Below are 18,835 nucleotides of genomic sequence, written 5' to 3'. Positions count from 1 at the left end.
CTTGCCCTTACCTGCGCCTCCAACTACACCCCCCAACAGCTGGAAAAGGGGGACTTGGTTACCTTTCTGCCTGAAAGGCAAACCCGGAAAGGGTGTTGATGGGGCGAAATCCTGATTTCAGAAATGCAACTCCTCCTCATTTCTACCTGCTCTGCTTTTGGTTCAGAACATCCGAACAAGCCTGCGCGGGATGGCGCAAGACACCTCCCGCACCCCGTCTCTGATGCTGAGGTGGGCAGAGCAGGGCGCCTCTTGCGAGCCGCCCCTTCGGGGTCTGAGGAGTCAACAAAGGGGAGGCTGAAGCCTTTGCAGGACGCCCTTCCTCTGACTCCCCCGCCCCCCCACCCGGCCTAATGAGCTGCTGAAAGGGAGCAGGTTCCAGCGCGCGTGGCTAGCGGGACTCTGCGATTGGCCAGCTGCGCCTCGCGACCCCCATTCATTAATAAATTAGCGGCACGCTCCAGCCGAGCGCAAGGCACCAATCGCACCCCAGAGCCGTCGGGGCTGCGCCACACACTTGCGAGGGATCAGATGAAAGCGAGAGGGAAGGAGGGGAGGGGTCGGTGGGGTGGGTGGGTGGCAAGGGGGCTTGACGCGGAGGGAGGGGAAGAGAAGCAACCTCCTAACCAACCCCCCAAGAGAGAGAGAGAGAGAGAGAGAGAGAGAGAGAGAGAGAGAGAGAGAGAGAGATGAGTGATGATAATGAAATGAAAAGAAAGACCTGGGGAGGGAGGAGGGGGGGAGGAAGAGCCGAGGAGGCCCTGGGGGTAGATTTGATTGTTGTCCGGGGGGTATATAAGGGGTTTTAAGGAGAGTCGTGTGCCAGACGCACAGCCACGGAAACACAAGCAGCTTCGCTTTAACTGGAGGCGAGGGGCGCGTGCCAGCAGCTCGCCCCGTCGGGCTTGCCTTGTCTCTTGCGCACGCACACGCGATCAGCAACACCAAACTCTCTCTCCCCCCCCCTCCTTCCGTCACCCCGGCAAAGGGGTCTGGAGCCACCCCAGCGCCCGGCAACAGTGGGACCCTCTCCAGCAAGCAGGGAGGGGAGCGGCGCGGGGCCAAACCCGGGCTGCAGCTTTTGCACCGAGGGGGCGGTGCGGAAAAAAAGGAGAGCGCGAGAGACGAGCGACCCGACGCATTCCCTGGCAAAAACAAAAACAAACCCCAAACAAACTCTACGCAGCGCGCAGCAAAATCCGACCGCCTCTAGAAGGAGAGCCAAGTAAGTCTCCAATTCTCTCGCTGCGCGCTTGGATGGAAGCTGGGATGCGTTTTGTTGGGGTTGTGAATGGACTTGGGCTTTTGTTTTTTTGTTTTTTGAGTTGCCGGCGAAAGTCCCGCTAAATTGGCCAAGCGCAATCGCAGGGGCCGCCCCCCGCCTCCCACCCATTAGCACTTAGATGGGGAGGCAGCGGGGGTCCTTTCCTTCTTCCAATAAAGCCTGTCTGGGTTTCGCTTTCCTTAGTCCGCTGTTGGCACTTTGACACACAAACGCGGGGAACAAATCAGAGGGGTCGTTTAAAGCCCCTTAACTACAGAAGTTCACGGGGCTTTACTAGAAAGAGGGGTACAAGCCATATCCGTTCGTCAGGAACGGGCGGTGAGTCCCATCTCTCCCTCTCTGCCTAGTTTGTTCCGGATGGCTCCTGGAAGGGCAGATCCTGCTGGGATAGCTCGGTTGCTAGAGCATGAGATCCTAAATCCCACAATCTGACGTTGGAGCAAAAGACTGGGCGTGGCAGGGGGTTGGACGCTATGGTCCCTATCGACTTGAAAGGGCCCGTTTCTAGGAAAGAGCAGGAAGCAAAGGGTTAAGTAGTGTGAGGCGCCGTCAACTTTTCGGCTTGTCAAGCGCCCAGCACGTGGAGTTGGAGAGACGAACTGGCAAGCGAGCGCCTCCGCGCGCCTCTTCTCCAGCCAGAGGCTCCAGGGAGATGGACGCGGCGGACGCGGCAGAGTTGTTTTATTTTAGTATTAATTGTTATTATTACAGGATGAAATTTGTATACCGCCTTCATCCGCAGAGCTCAGGGCGGTTCACAACACAATCCATCTCTGCTATATAGAGTGGACGGGGCGGGCAGCCTTGCCAGGGTCGTCAGGTTCATTTCGCTGATCTGACCGCGTCTCCTCGTGCCTCTTCTTCCTTTCAGGATGTTTGTGAAGCCGGAAAACCTGGAACTGAAGGAGGAGGAAGCGCTGCTGCTTGGAGCCCGCTCGCCGCCCGCCTCCTCCTCTTCTTCCTCTTCCTCCTCCTCCTCCTCTCTGACGCAGTTGTCGTCCGGCTCCGAAGGGGAGGACGAGGAGGAGGAAGAGGCGTCCCAGCCCCTCTCGCCTTCGGGGCCGGCGGAGAGCGTCCCCGGAGCGGCTTCCGAGCTGGCTCACCTGCGCCACCTGGGCCTGAGACGCCACGACTGCAAGCGGCGCTCGACGGGCCGGGCCCGGAGCGGCTCGCGGGCCACCAAGACGGTGGAGACCGTGCAGCGCCTGAAGAAGAGCCGGCGCCTGAAGGCCAACAACCGCGAGCGCAACCGCATGCACAACTTGAACTCGGCACTGGACGCCTTGCGCGAGGTGCTGCCCACCTTCCCCGAGGACGCCAAGCTCACCAAAATCGAAACGCTTCGCTTCGCGCACAACTACATCTGGGCGCTCAGCGAGACGCTCCGTCTAGCCGACCACGGCGTCGGTGGAGTCGGTGGGGCGGCCGTGGCTGCGGCAGCGGCCGCCTTCTCGGAGGCGGTGCTGGGCAGCGCCGACGGTAGCCCTTCGCCAGCCTCGTCCTGGAGCTGCACCACCAGCCCGGCCCCGTCGGCTGCCTCCTCTTCTTCTTCGACGTACAGCTGCACTCTGTCCCCCTGCAGCCCTGGGGGCAGCTCCGCCTCGGAGCTGGACTACTGGCAGCCGGGCAAGCAGCGCTACGCGCTGTCCAGGGACCTCATCTGACACCCCAAGGTTATCCTCGCTCTCGCCCGGCCTCCCGGCCAGTGCTTGACGCTGAACTGTCGCCGTCGAGCGCAGCGCGCAGGCGCCCGCTCACCAAACAAGGACCGAGGGACTTGGGCGCAATCCCGGGGAGAGTTCGGCCCCTCGGGGCCGGCCCAGCCGCCGGGGCTCACCTCCTCGGGCTTCCCGGAGAGACGTGAATGTCTTGGGTCTGTCCTCTCCTCCCTTTCGCCATGCCAGCTCCGCGTTGGCGGTGCCTGGAGCGGCATCTGCCGGCTTCCCATCGCCCGCCTGGAGGCTGTGGGAATTTCACCTGTCAAACCAAACTTTCTCTTTCGGATGTGCACTTTCCCACATTGGCCAGGCACAATGTCTTTTGTCCTTCGCCTTCTCTCTCTGTCACACTCACGCGCTCCCTCTCTCAGACGCACACATTTCTCCTTCCTCGACGCCCCCATTCCCCATTTTGCCATCTGTCTCTCCGATGATTTATCGGAAATGGCTGGATGGAAAAAGGAGAAAAAGAAAGTTTTGGGCTCTGTTTTTGTTTGTTTGTTTGTAGATCGGGTGAGAAGTCATTGTATAATTTGTAGGTTTTTGTCACGACTGAATGCAAGCGTGGAAATTTAGGCGGAACTCTTTATTATAAGGGTTTGTGGGGGGGTATAGAGGTGGGGGTCGGAGTGGGGTGGGCGCTGAACCAGGAGGGAAGACTGGCTCATGTATTATTTATCTTCTCGACCCTTTAGGGGGAGAGGAACTCCTCCGTCCTTTCACCAGTTTACAAAAAAGTCTCAGCAGACTGTGAAAATCCCAGCAGACACGGAGCATTACCCGCAATCAACCACCCACGTGTTTGTTTCTATTTATTACAAAGGAAAAGATTTCATGGGGGAAGGGGGAGACGTATTTCCCCCCCTGTATATTTCAGAGTTTATTCTAGCATGTATTTACATTTCTCAGAGCAAGGACATCGTTCTTAAAAGGAAACAGATATATAAATAAAGTATATAATTTTCATAAGATGTGCTTGGTGGTGATCCATGACTTTATTTCTTGCAGTTGCATTTTAATTTCTCAGTTACTGGTTGCCCTAAGTAGCTATCCACCTAAGGCTGCTTAGCAAATCAGATTTAATATGAACCAGAAAGTAATTCCTACCTATCAGAATGGGATTTGGCATGAATTGGGTCAGGCTGTATTAATGCTATTTATCTGCTTGGCTAAAGGAGACAAAGCAAGATGTGTGTCCCTTTAAAAAGCCAGCAGCAAAACTTTCTCTGATGCACCTCAGGGAATCTGGTTTGTACCACAAAAAGCATAAATAAGGAAGTGTGTGTGCACACATGCATAAAACAAACACACATGCACAAACACACTGAGTGAACATAAAAGCCACTCTTTGAAAAATCACACAGCCAGACTCACAAACCAGTTCAAGCTGGATAATTTGTATTTCAGCTGATCTACATCCATAAGAAATATGAACTATTGACAAATATACCAATTCTACACCAATGGAAGTCAATCTAATGATTATTCACTGCAATGGGATTAAAATGGTTTACGTCCAAGTGGTTGTGGCTTTTTGACGTTCCGGATCGAGAAGCTGCTTCTAATGTGGTTCATTGGCTCCTGAAAGGGGCGTTAACTCCAGAGTTAAAGCACTGTAACTGAGATATATGTTTATTTGTTTTAGTAAAAATATTCATAGCCCGCCCTTCTTCTTGACTAGCAGAAAGGTCCCCCAGGCCTGCTGGCCTAATTAGATCCTGTCCAGATTCTAGGGCTGCCCTACAGTACATACTAGCTGTATATTGAAGATGCTGCTATAAATTGGGGGCCTGGTCTTCTCTGTACAGGGAGACTAGGCCAGGCTGTGATCAATGTGCAGGTGGGCTTTTTCTAGCCACTACTGTACCATGAATAGCTGTGTCTGTGTGGATCTCCATCTCCCTCATCATCATCACATCCAGGGATGACTCTGTGTAGAAGCACTCCCCCCCCCAATCACTTTTCACCTAGTCTCTATGCTTGTGTGTGTACACTGTATATCAGGATGAGTTACAACACACCAAGGACCCAGTGGCAGTCACCTGGGGGTAAGTCCCATTAGAACCAACCAAATTATTAGGCTGCAGTGTCAGCAGGTAACCGTATGTCACAAGGCAATAGCTTCAGCCCCATTGCTAACACATTTACAGTTCTAGGAAGTAAAGCCTAATTGATGCCTACTCATAGTGCAATTCTAGATGTATCCATTCAGAAGTCCCATTTAATTCAGTGGGACTTCAGGGTATGTACAGAGCTGCAGCATTGTTTGTTCATTTATGTTTCACATTTATAGCCTACTTTTCTTTCAAGAAGCTGAAGGGGGTGTGGATGGTTCTCTCCCTTCCCTTCCCTTCCCTTCCCTTCCCTTCCCTTCCCTTCCCTTCCCTTCCCTTCCCCTATCCTCACAACAGCCCTGGAAGGTAAGCTAGGCTGGCAGTTGGTGCTTATCCCAAGGTGAGCTTCATGGCTGAGTGGGAATTTGAACCCAGGGCTCTCAGGTCCTAGTCCAGCACTCTAACTACTACACCACACTGCACTATATTTGCAGAGCAGCACATTGGCACCCCAGTTCCGGGACAAGTCGAAACACATCGATCCAAGGGTCCAAATTATTTTGGCATCTGAGGTGGGGAAAACCCACAAACACCTCTCCCCCTGCCTGGTAGGAGAAAAAAACACACCAACACTTAAACGAGTTGTTTCCCTTTCATGGCAATCCAAATTCTCAGAGGGCTACTTCACTCCGTTTAACGGCAGGGCGTGTGTGTGTGTGTGCATGTTTACCCGACCTCAAATCATATTAACTTCGGGGAATTCTACGTTGAGGTCTTGAGGACGTCTGAAAAGGGCCCATCGCGTGTTGCCACAGGCTGGGAACAAAGGAGTAAGAGTGATGCGTTTCGTCGATTGGTCCCTACGTGTTAATCTGGTGCCAATCAGAAAGCTGCTCCAAGCCAGGGGAGAAGGAGAAACAGAGAGAAAGGCAGCGAGCTTGCTGCCTCCCTTCGTTCAGCTATATCCCTTCTGAATGGGCTGAGTGACAATTGGCAGACGCGGATCCTGGGCGCCTTGTCCCCGCACGCGAGTCCTGCCGAGGGCGAACCGCCCCTCGCTCCAGGCAGCAGACTGACAGAGCGGGATTGCAGCACACACCGTTTCTCTCCCACCCCCAATACCCCAGACCAAACGACTAGACGGCAGAAGGGCAGAAACAGAACCACCAATTCCAAGGGGAAGCCGGATCGGTGGGACAAAAGGAGACCCACCTGAATTCCCAAGCTTCCCTTTAAAACCAAGTCCTCGCAGGGCGGTTTCACGTGTGGACGATCCATGTCAATACAACCCTACAACTCCCTCTTTTCCTCTGCTTTGCGAGCGTGCCTCGGGCAGCCATGGCATTGGAGTTACAGATTGAGCTGAGTCACTGAGGCGCCAAGTCTAGGTGAGGAGGAGAGGCCGACCAAGACATTCTACTGCCAGAGGCAACAGGTGACTCAGCACTTCTATGTGCAGAAGCAGACTAGAGTGGCAGATAAATCTTATTTCAACTCTCCTGAGGGGACTGAAGCCTTTACGGCTTTAGAGGGCAGCAGGCTTGCTCAATGGGCACAGGGCTGCGTGAGACACAAGGCTCTGCCCTCCAGTACTTAACTGCCCTGCCCTTCAGCAGCATTAGTTGGAGAGGGGTAGGTCTTGGTGGTGGATGATAGGGATTGTCAAACGTGCACATGAATGAATGCAGCTAGTGCAATTTTTATTTTAATCAGTGAATTCATTTATCAAGAACTAATGGGACAAGCGACTTACGACTTATTTATTTGCAAAAGTTTATTTATTTATACCGCCCTCTTGCAAAACCTCAGGGGAGTGCACAAGATGTCAAAAACGCCTGAGAGCCGTAGGAAGCAAGCATTAAAATGACTGGCCACTCTAGGGACATTTTAGACTCTCAATGGGGCATATTATTTCAACTGATTTCAACTGATTTCAACGGGAACTGAGCACAAAGTGAAATAAGTGAAAGATCCAACCTATTGTGCTGTCATCACTGAAAAGCCCACTATAGGAGTATTGGGCAACAACTAAGTTGTGCTTGTTGCAGAATGTATAGAAATGGCTTTTTTGCATTCTGCTGGAAACCACCCAGAGTGGCCAGGGAAACCCCGCCAGAAGGGCGAGGTATAAATGATAAAATTATTGTTGTTGTTATTATTATTATGACTTATTCACACATTATGCCACATACCTGCATAATCTGATGTGTGGTTAACCTTTCTTTAATAGTCTGCAAGAGGAGACAATAAAAAGGGGGAGTTTACCCCAAAGTAGTATGGTTCTCTGTATGGGGCTCCTACTTTTGATACAATGATGTTGCAGAAAGGTCCCATCTCATATGGTTTTCTCAGTTTAGCCTAGCCCGATTTCTTTCTTTTTCTCTTGTATGGACCACACATCGATCATTGCCACTACTACATCATCACAACCACCTCGCTTCACATTTTCCCCTTTCCCCCTCACATGCCTATTCTACACCAGGGTCTTCTGCTTTCTAACTTCTGGGCATCAGCACCTGGAAATCTTTATTCAGCAGCCAATTCTTGAGTAGCCATATTAATTAAATAAAATGTGCAGCTCGTGAATCTAGAAATCTACTGGATTGGGACCCAAGAGTATAAAGTTCAGCAAAAGAAAGAAAGAAAGAAAGAAAGAAAGAGAAAGATGTGTGAAAAGAGAATTAGTGAAATTAGGTTAGTCCAGTTAAAAAAAACCCACCCTTTTTGAGCCTTGGGCTAGAAGTGATCGGATCTATTGTTTCCCACCCTAGCAGGGGGTTTATTGTGTGATAAATAATTCTCTCCTCACCCAACCCTTTTAAAAGTGCATATTTGCATAATCACTGCTTTGATGTGAGCAGCAATCTGAAGCTGAGACCCAGAATGGACAAAACAAGAGCCAATCTTTCACTACCCTGACAGCGTGTGGACCTGTGTGTCAGGACCAGCTTTACACACTGCCTTTAAAACAACCATGCTATCCCTTTTAATGATTAAACTCTGAGAATGCTAAGGGGAGGTGGGGAGGGATCTCTCTGTCTCCGTCTCTCTCCTAAGATGAGACATGATTGTCCTCTGTTTCACCTTCAAGTGGACACTGAAAAAGGGACTTTCAGCTGGTGTCTGACTGCATATCTTGCAAGATGCAAAAATGGAATCATGAATCATAGGCAGCTATGAATTAAAGGATTTGAGCAGAACCCTTTTAAGCACATCTAAGCCCTATAACATTCATGGGATTTAAGCACTTTGAGCTATATTCTGATGTCTGTATTTTGTTTGGGAGGTGGAACATCCAAGACCACTGTCGGTTGCATCCATTCATGCAAGGGGTCTTCCACTTGCTCAACAGAACCTTCCATTTTTGCTCTTCCTCTCCTCACTCCATGTGTGTACCCCAAATCCATTTGGGGGGCATGCAGGGAGAGAAGAGGAAGGAGAAACAACACTGCACAAGCAGAAGTCCTTCCACAAATGGGACAACATCACTGGACGCAACCCCAAGCCTTCTTAGATACCTTCCGCTTGACTCCAGCATCGACTTCCCTAGGTAACAACAAACCATTATCAATGAGTAAGCAGGAAGTTTCAAAGATGGGTTTTTCTTCAGACAAATCTGCACTGAAGTGCAACTGTTCCCTTTCTTCATTATCCTCACTGATTTTGCAATATGTAAATATAATCAAATGACATTGATTAACGTTAGATGATTAACTGGTTAGGATTCAGATGTTTATTTAATTGATCAACAGCTCTTGCTCCTCATCTCTTCTCCCTTCTGTAGCGCCTTAGAGTGTTCAAAGCACTTTATAAAGTGTTCTGAGTAGGGGGCAGGGTTAGTCCATATGCCCCAACCCCTTCTAATTCCTGGATCCAGCAACATTTAAAATGTAATGGAGGATTCAATTTGTGGAATAGCCAGGCCAACTTCTTGGTGAGGTAATGACCACCAAGTATGGATCATTAAGGTAACAAAGGAAGTGGCTTTGTGCTAGAGAGAAAATGGTTGCGCCCCCTCCCTCAACTGGCTTGTAGTTGGAAGGACAAAAGCCAGAGTTGATGTGTGTATGAGCTAGAAGCTAGAAGCAGGCTGCAGGTAGAAGCCTGAGAGGGAGAGACCTGCTTGATTTCTGCTTGAATCCAAGGCTGTGGCTATGGGAGAGGCATGACATTCTGGGGTGTTAATGCTGTGAGCCCCTCTACATAGGCTCAGGTTGTACAGATATGCAAATAAACCTAAAGATACGACAGTCTACACTGTCCTTTGTTCTGGGTAAACGCCTAGAATCCCAGGACTCTTGCAACGCTTGGAGATTGGGACGGTGTGCAACAATACATTATTTCAGTAACTGTTGCAAGAAATCTGAAAAGGTTGAGTAAATAGTATTGATCTTCTGATTGAGAACCAGTGTGATTCAAGGTTGGACTAGGACCTGGCAGACGAGACTTCAAATCTGCACTAATCCACGAAGCTCAGTGGATCATCTTGGACCAGTCACCGACTCTTAGTTTAATTGCACAGGGTTATTGTGATGATAAAATGGGGAAAGAGGTGTGGAAGATCAGCAGAGTAACCCAACACATGCATATTCTTGCTAGTTAACATGAGAAGGGGTTAACACCACAGAGCTGTACTGCGGATAGGCAGATACTCAGACCATAGAAATACAATTGGTAGAGAGGGATCTGTATGATGTTATTTCCCCTGCTCCATGGGAGAGGGAGGGGCATATAGTACTTCCTGTTTCTCTATCCTCCCTCTCTTTCTTTGGCCAGGATTGGTTGCAGATATGCCTCTGCTTGCTCCAGGTGCTCCTGAAGCTGGTTATGCTGTAAACCAGGCATAGGCAAACTCTGCCCTCCAGATGTTTTTATAATTCCCATCATCCCTGACCACTGGTCCTGTTAGCAAGGGATCATGGGAGTTGTAGTCCCAAAAACATCTGGGGGGCCGAGTTTGCCTATGCCTGCTGTAAATATAAGTATTTTGCCTGCATAGTTTTTACTGCCAATAAAGGATTACAAGAAAGCAAGTTATATTTTTAAATTTGCTTCACAAGTTGTTGCCTGAAGTGGGATAAGAAGGGGGAAGCCAGCTTACTTCATAGCTGGACTTGCCCAAAACAGGGTTTTTGGAGCCTAATTCCTATGCTTTTAATTTTGCTGCCAATGATGGGATTTTGAAATTCTGTTCAGCCCACACATATGGGAGCCTGGATGGATAAATTGCAATTAATATATCCTCTCCTACCCATTAAAACCCATCCCACAGGAGAACCATGTATGCCATCCTGAGATCATTGGATGAAATTTAGGATATTATAAATGTATAATAACTGACTAACTAAATATTGCAGGTGAGGTAACTGAGGGCACAAATGGTTCATCCAGATTCTTTGGGGGGGGTGTGTGTGTGTGCTCTTGAGCAAGATGTCCTCTGTGGGTCTCTTCTCTGAGTGGTCCAGCCTCTTCCTTGTCATTGTCATCACTACTCATTTACTTGCTATCTTCCTCTGGGACCAATCTGCACACCTGGTCCAGATGGTGTGGAACGCAAAGGGAGGATGCTGCTCCATCTTGCCAGCTTTATCCCTGCTTGCATGCTTGGAGAGGACAAGCGAGCAGGCCATGTGAGCAGGTGGCTTTGGAGGTCAGCAACACCCCCCCCCCCTCTTTTGCAGGCTGTGAATTTTGGCAGATGCCTAATAATGCCAGCCCCGATGACCCTCACCCTGGTGGAGGCTAAGAGATGGTGACTCACCTAAGGCCACCTAGTAAGTTTATGGCTGAAATAATATTTGAACACGGGGCTAGATTACACCAGAATTGTCTGCTTTGTTACAGACTATAACAGCTGCAATACGTCAGAACATGGAGTGAAATGGAGTTTTTAGTGGGGATTCTGTGTACTTAGGCTTCTATTGGACTGTAAAACGAGGAGATCTGTTTCATTATTTAAGTTAATGAGGGTAGTGAGGAAGGATTATATACCACTTCCATGCCAGCCTTTGCTATTTTGATTTCTTGTTTTCACAATACAATAAAATTATATCTAGCCAGGATTTATGTTGGGGGGGGGCAGAACCTCAGTTAGTTAAGTGTTTTTATTGTTTTACTTGATCTGGGGGGGGGGAGCTGCCCACTGCCCCCCTTGGCTACACCCATGCTGATGATCACTGAAATGTTGCCTGCACCATGCATGAACAGTGCATGTGTGAACCAGTCAACAATCAGATTCTGTGCATCACAGATTCCACATGTCTCTGTAGAGAACCTTCCCATTTATGAACATTGCAGATATCTTGACAGCCATAGAGTTTGGAGGTTTGGGAAGCTGATCAATCTATAGGGTATATAAAGTGCAAATAAACTTGGGCTTACATAGGTCTCATAAAGCATACATGCAGCCTATATTTACCAGATAAAATGGCAAAGAGTCCTGCAGCATCTTAAAAAAGTTTATTATGGCAAAAAAAATTGTGGGCCAGAGTCATTAGATAGATGCAGGCTTCAGAGTTCTTTTTTCTGGTTTGTATTCATCATTAATAGTATTAACACACAGCATAAATGGTCTCAAAGGTGCTTCTTAGTATCATGTGTGATAGGACATGTCTAGCTTTTACAGACTGGGAACGGTTGTTGGTGCCCCGCAAGAATGTTGGCATGGGCTTGGTTTCAGATGTGTGAGAGGGGATATAAATGGACAACTGTCAGTTCAAAATTACGGAGGGGAAATAGGGGCCGCTTGTTTCCATAGCAGCTCTTTGCCACAAAAGCTTAATTTCTCCTGACAAAGAGGTCATCTTCCTTGAAAACATCTTTATGGTCCCTTTGTGTATTATGCTTTTGGTATAAAAGCTTCTCCACACTGTCAAAGCTCAACTGGCAGTTCTATGTCTCTCAAGGGGGTTTATTGCCCTCCTTGGCATAAGAATAGCATTGAGAAGCCAAACCTAGTGCCAGCTCGACAAAGGCCGAACCCCAAGGGGCTGTGTGTGCTTTCTTTCAAGTAATGCATACATCTCAGAGCATATCGCCATAATTAAAAAGAGTGTTCCTGATCTACAACCATAATTTGGCTGTGTAATCTTAAACAAAGATATTTCCCCCACCCCCTTTAGACAAAGCCAGTGGATTACCATCGCTGTTGATCAGCTGTTTGTCCCTTTGTTTTCTGTTGCTGATCACAATACAAAATTAAATGTTGGAAGCCAAACATCAAAGCCTCAGAGAAAGAGAAACTCAGTCTGTTTGTGACCTTAGAAAGAATTGTGCAATAATGCTTGCTTCTCCTCCATGTGGGACCAACATGGATAGCTGGCCCTGATGAATACTTGAGGTTCTTGACCCTTATGGTTGTAATTCGTGGGCAGTCATTAAATTTTATTCTGATTCTAATTTTAAGCTGTAATTTAATCAGTTGTTTGATTGTGTTTTAAGGTATTTGATATTTTATGTTAGCTGCCCTGAGCCTGGTCTTGGCCGGTGTATAAATAAAAATTTACTTACTTACTTACTTGTCATGGCACAGAGCAGAATGGGGCAGTTTGCTATTTGATGGCCTCCACATTGCCATGGCAGTTTATGGATTAGGTCCAAACATGTTAAAAGCTGCGAGAAATTTGTTCTAGAGTTTAAAGTGAGCACCACTACTTGTTTCTCTCTGAGCATATTGATACTACAAATGTACATTGATTTTGCACCTTGTTGGCAGACATAACTTTCTCAAAGCAATGCAATCGTGTGTGTGTGTGTGTGTGTGTGTGTGTGCACACACACACACCTTGGCTCTCTAGTCCTCAGGGCTTTCCTCAGGCCACACCCCCTCTCCCTAACTTGTCTGCTCTAATGCCACCGCCCGTTCTGGCTGCAATGTGTCCATGAATAGTAATTATGCCATTTGCTTATCTGGAAGGAGAGATACATGGGTAGAAGAAAGTTCTGGGTGTCTGGGCTGCAGCTACTGTACAAAAGAAAGGGGATGCGGATGGCACTGTGGTCTAAACCACCAAGCCTCTTGAGCTTGCTGATTGTAAGGTCAGCAGTTCAAATCCACGCAACAGGGTGAGCTCCCTTTGCTCTGTCCCAGCTCCTGCCAGCCTAGCAGTTCAAAAGCATACCATCACAAATAGATAAATAGGTACCACTGCAGCGGGAAGGTAAGCAGCGTTTCTGTGCGCTCTGGCTTCCATCACAGTGTTCTCTTGCACCAAAAGTGGCTTAGTCATGCTGGCCACATGACCTGGAAAGCTGTCTAAGGACAAACGCCAGCTCCCTCGGCCTGAAAGCGGAGTTGAGTGCCGCACCCCATAGTCGAATTCGACTGGACTTAACCATCCAGGGGTCCTTTACCTTACAAAAGAAAAAGTCACATCTGTCGCCCCACCCACTTTTTGCCTTGCCCTCTCCACCACTGACCCTCAGACTGAAACAGGTTTCACTCTCCTGCCCTTAAAAAAATATTGGGAATTGTAGTTTGGAGGATTCTGTGCTAAGAATTCTGACCCCACTCCTCACAGAACCCCAGTTCCTAGAGGAGATAGATGTTTAGCCAATCATGGCGATGTGTCTTCTGCCATATTTTCATTGCCGGCAGTCTGAGGAACTAGTGCCTGCTGTACATCAACGCAGTCATTCCTCATTTGTTTGCGTGACAGAAATATGTATAATGCTGGCTCCATTCAAGCCATTCCAGTGTTCCTCTAGAGCTTATTTCTGCCTCTTCACAGAATCACTGATGATCTCCAGCCACACATGAGACCAAGGCCTTCACTTGAGAGTGTCAACAGGCCTTCTGTTTCACATGGCTGAAGTAATCAGATAAACTCAGCGTGAAGGAATAAAACAGAGCCAGGAGCGAGGCTGGCGGTTAAATGGGAGCTAAGCCTGTGTTTTCTAGGCGAGCGCCGAAAGCTTATTGGGAAGATTTTGACTCTGTGGCAGGCAGCTCAGGGCAGCTGCACTCAACCACACAATTGGGCAATTGAACAAGAGAAAGGAATTGTGTCCCCTAATCTTATTTTCATAGGTATGAACAATATTGGAGAGAACTAGATGCTTTGACCGATCAAAACACCCACCCACCTAAGTAGCAGTTTTGCTTGCAAAATGTAAGAGCCAAAACAAATTTTATTTCTACACTCAAACTAGTAGGGGATATATATATATATATATATATATATATATATATATATATATATATATATAATTCACAAGCAATAAATGAGTGGTAGCACCTCTAAATTCTCCTTGATTTGAAGAAAATGTCTGAATGAAAATGTCCCAAAACCTCATCGTGAATCAAGGATTAATCTGACTTGGCTTTTCCCATGAGCAGATTTAAGCCCTAGTATTTGTTTTTCCTGCCCGGTTGAATATTTTATTTTAAAATGCCCAAGGTGCAATTCAACGCTGGGCTATGACAAATGTTATGTCTGCGCAAGCCAGATGGAATGGAAACCCCTCTCCTCCCCCAGCATGCTGTTTTGTGGGTTCTCCTGACCCCCCACCCAGTCATTGGGGGGCACAGAAGGGAGGAGGTAGGAAGCATCGTTGTACAAGCGGAGGTTCTTGTGCAGGGCCTCTGCTGATGGGGCACGATAGGTGAATCCTGTCTGCCGTGCGCAACTTGGACTTGTGAACTGTTCAAATTTTTGAAATGGCCTCATTAGCTTGGACTACAATCTATGTAAGTAAAAGGAAGCTACAAATATGAGGACTTCAAAATCTGGTACTTTGTTCCAGTTCGGTCTGGCCAATTTAATCAGCTCACAACCAGAGTTCATAATAATGACCCTTCCTGACATTAAAAACAAACACTGTTGCCCTTGCTTCTTGAATTTAGATGCACTGCTTCCGATTCCTTTTAGGATGCATCAAAAATATAATACTCAGCTTATACTCTGGTATAATGGTAATACACGCTGTTATGAATGTCTGAAACCTTCAACGCTTAAGACAACCCTGCAAGTGAGGACATTATTATGTTCATATTACAAATGTGAATGTTGAGACTGAGAGATAAAGGGTTTCAGACACCCCTCCTCATGTGTTCAAATAACACGTCCCAGGGCTCTATGGTCTAGCCCCGTCCCTGGCATGCTCAGTAGATACACCCCAGCTCTATTCATTTGTCACCCATGAGAAAGGGCCCTGCATGTGTATCACACCAAGTTGTGGTCTCCTATTCCACTCAGGACCCCCTCTTGTGTGGAGGAACTGTACATGCATGCGTCAGCATGTGGACAGAGCCCCATTCTCCCACACTGCATGTGTGGACAGTGATGTGGCAAGAGCAGGAATTACCAATGCAGTTGCGTGATCCCTTTATGTTTTACCTGATGACACTTATTGCTATTTATGATTGCCGTTATATTCCACCTTTCCTTGAAGGAGCTCAAGGTGTGCATGGTTCTCCCCAGCCCTGGCTCAGGAAGGGGGTACTGAGCACTGGTTACTCAGGTTGCCAGCTTAACTCTCATGCCTGGCCTGCACCATAGCAGGACCTTTGCTGGCTATGACCTGGAGGGGCTCAGCAGTAGGGCTGGGATGTTGGTGGAGCATCAGATAGAATGCAAGCTCCCCAATGATCACTGATCCTCACTCTATGCCTAACCAGTCTGTGACCTATGAAGTTGTGGCCTGTTTTTACCCATATCTGGTATATATTTTCCCCATAGGTACCACTCCAAAAAGCAAAGCTCCTTTGCTTGTGGTGCACAACTCACACAAGCTCTTGAAATAGGAAGCCTGTAAGCAGCCATGGAGTTCAACGTCTCCGAGCTTTTGTCCATTACAAGCAGCTACAAGCGTCCCCGTATAGCTATAAGAACTTGATCCAAAAAAGATTCTTCAAGCAGTGGATGGGCTTCCCAAGCATGACAGTTGATTTTAGGGCACAACCCACAAGGGTGTTCTCTGCCAAAGCCTCATTGATAATTTGTTTTTTTTAATAGTGTTGTTGAATATTATTAAAATCCAAATTCATAACAAAAGAGAATGGTAATACAATTATAGTCCTCTGGGAGGGGATCAACCCATCCATAATGCAGTCTAGTTAATCTTTCTGAATTATTTTAATTATGAAGAAGTTCTCGCTTGGATCTTTTCTGTCTTGGCCTCTTGAGAATTGCTCCATATTTTCTGTGCTGGGGACTTGGAAAGAGAAGGAAATCACAGCAACTCACTGAAAATGGTTCTTATTGGCATGGACAATTGATAGTCTTAAAGCTTCTTGGGATCAGAGTGTTCCCCTTACCCCTTTTCCCTTTCTCTCCTGCCTTTATTAAAAAAGGGAAAAAAAGAGAGGAGAGCATGGGCCATCACTGATGGAATATTTACCTTCATGAGTATTTTAAAAAGTTAATTACTGCTCGGAGCAAGTTGGTCTGGCTGTCCTGAGCTGTCTTTTATTAGTAGACTCCTTCATTAATTCCCTTCGCTGGATTTGCTGTTAATAGCTGCCTGGTCTCAGGCAGCACAAAGCAGCATCTGTGCCATTGAGCAGAAAAGCGGGAGTCAAGCAAAGGGATTGGGGGTGGGGAGACGCCGTTTACAAATCAACCCTGATTAACATGATGGCCTACTCTAGGGGGGAAACTGCATCCCGCACCCATCACCAGCTTCGAAAACATCAGTTTGGACTATGCCTCTGCTGAGATCAACTGGTGCCATTGAGCCAAGGAAGGAGAACAAAAAGACCTTACTACCCAACCCCTTGCATGTCAGCGGAGGACGTACAGCGTAACTGAATGGAAATGTCACCAGACTTATTGGATGGGGAAATGATTAAAATGGGCAGTAATGGCCCAAGATGTCTGTTGAAGAAAAATGAAAGGTAATAATACTGATCCTAAAAACATTGCTTGGGAGTCAAAAAGAGCCCTGCCCTACTGAATGGGTCTATCGAGGATCTATCAAGTCTTGACATCCTGTTTTCAACAGGAGACACCCCAGATGTCTCCAGAAAGCCCAGAGCTCGGTTGCATTGACTTTTAAGGAACTTACATCCACATAGTGACTGTATCCAGGGAGCCACCTGCACATTTGGGTCCCATCGTTGGCTCTGGAAGGCAAAGACCTGCGGGTACAAACTATTCTGTAGTCGATGGTGAAAATTAATGTTTACACTTATTTTAATCCTTCATAAGACAATGGCCAGTTGTTCTAGGATCGGAGTGGTAGGAACCAATGTTTTTGAGGGGAGAAAGGCTAGTATTTCAGCTGTCAGCTGTGGCCAGGACCAGAGTCATCATTCCTTAGGCACAGTCACTGAAGTTTTTTGGATTTGTGGGGATTTCTGTAAAGAATGTATTTTTTAAAAAAATAATTTTTATTAACCAGCCAATCAAATCAAATCACATCACATAAATTCCGAATTACAAAGCCAAATTTTAAATTTTGTTGAGGGGACCCATATTTCAAGATCCGAAGGGGGATTCTGATCATCTTCTTGCTACTGTGTTAATGTCCAAATCAGTCCAAACAAAGTTCATAATTCTATCCAGTCTTATCTTGCTGTTTCCACATCACATCTTGTTCATATATTTTCTCTTTTTTCTTTATGATCTCTTCTGATGGTCTCCTTAAGCTGATAAACACCAGTAATAATCCTGTGTGAATTTTTCCGTTCTTTCAATCCTCAAATTGAGATGGTTTCCATATATCATCGCCTTCATAGATAACATCGCTCTTTCCATCTTTAGTTACAGAACTGTCGTTCTTAAGTCCCTCTGAGGAGTTTCACCCACAATATAAAAACAGCTCTATTTCTCTATTTCTCCTCCCAGACTTAAGTCCTCCGACAGAACTTCCCAATAAGGCGACGGCACTTTTAACTGCGTCATTCCAAAGCCCTTATACATTCCACGCTCTTCTCAAAACATGCTTTGGTTCAAAAGTTTGTCTCCACACAGCCTTAAATCCACAGCTTAAGTCCTTAAAATGAGATTTCTGACTTGTGTGTGTGGGGGGGGGATTCTTGTTTAATCACATAAAAGAAAGAAAGGAAAGTTTCCCCCCCTCCCCCATCAGTCCCTTTGCCATACCGAGTCTTGTCGTATCTTCCTAATATTTATACTTGTTCCTCTGACTCGTCTTGTTTTATCAGAGATCTCTTCTGTTAGCAGTCTTTACTCCCCCTCCTTCCTTGAAATATGTGCATTCGCTTCATCCAAATTGTTTCTTTTGAAGTTCTTGCAGCTAGTGGCGCGGATCAGAGACGGCGTCCAGGAGCGCCGAAATCCCACAGGAGGGCATTGTGGCTAGTGCCCCCATCCCCACAAATTCGGGGGTGGTATAGGGCACAGCAGGCAAGGGCAGTCCCACCCCACAATCCTGGGGGGGGGGTAGGGAGGCTATTTACTCCCATTACAGCCTCCAAATTACCTCGTGTGGGTCGGAGAGATGTTATTGTCAGCCATCTTCTGATGGGCCCCTAGTGGTCCCCGTAAAGAATGTAAATTTGGGCCACAGAGACGAAAGGACTTGTGAGAAGCTCCTAAGCCTATAACTGTCACTTCCTGCTTCTCTCAATGCAGCTCTAGGAGGACGTGTTAGATACATGTTACACTTGGTAGGTCTTGTGGGTCAAAACTGATCACAGGAACAGAAAACAGGGAGCAGAAGAATGTACTTGAAGTGGGAAAGGGGATAGTTATTGTTTTCAGAGAATTCTATTCCCCTCTCCTGAGTATTCCCTGACAAAGTGGTCCCATACACCTGAAATGTACTAGAATCACAATCTGAGAACCACTGCTTCTCATGATTGATCCCTCAAT

The 18,835-nt window shown here is 47.3% G+C and overlaps 1 protein-coding gene across 1 annotated transcript; it reads left to right on the top strand.

Moving 5' to 3' along the window:
• Positions 1-743: 743 nt before the first annotated feature.
• NEUROG2 (neurogenin 2) lies at positions 744-3,592 on the top strand. The gene is made up of 2 exons (XM_082237507.1): positions 744-1,225; positions 2,157-3,592. The coding sequence occupies exon 2, from the start codon at positions 2,158-2,160 to the stop codon at positions 2,947-2,949; it is 792 nt and encodes a 263-aa protein (XP_082093633.1). The 5' UTR covers positions 744-1,225; position 2,157; the 3' UTR covers positions 2,950-3,592.
• Positions 3,593-18,835: the final 15,243 nt, after the last annotated feature.

This window comes from Podarcis vaucheri (assembly GCF_965113315.1).
Source record: "Podarcis vaucheri genome assembly, chromosome: 9".
NCBI lineage: Eukaryota > Metazoa > Chordata > Lepidosauria > Squamata > Lacertidae > Podarcis > Podarcis vaucheri.
Note: the sequence above shows the minus strand (reverse complement) of the source record. Positions and strands in the feature narration are given on the sequence as shown.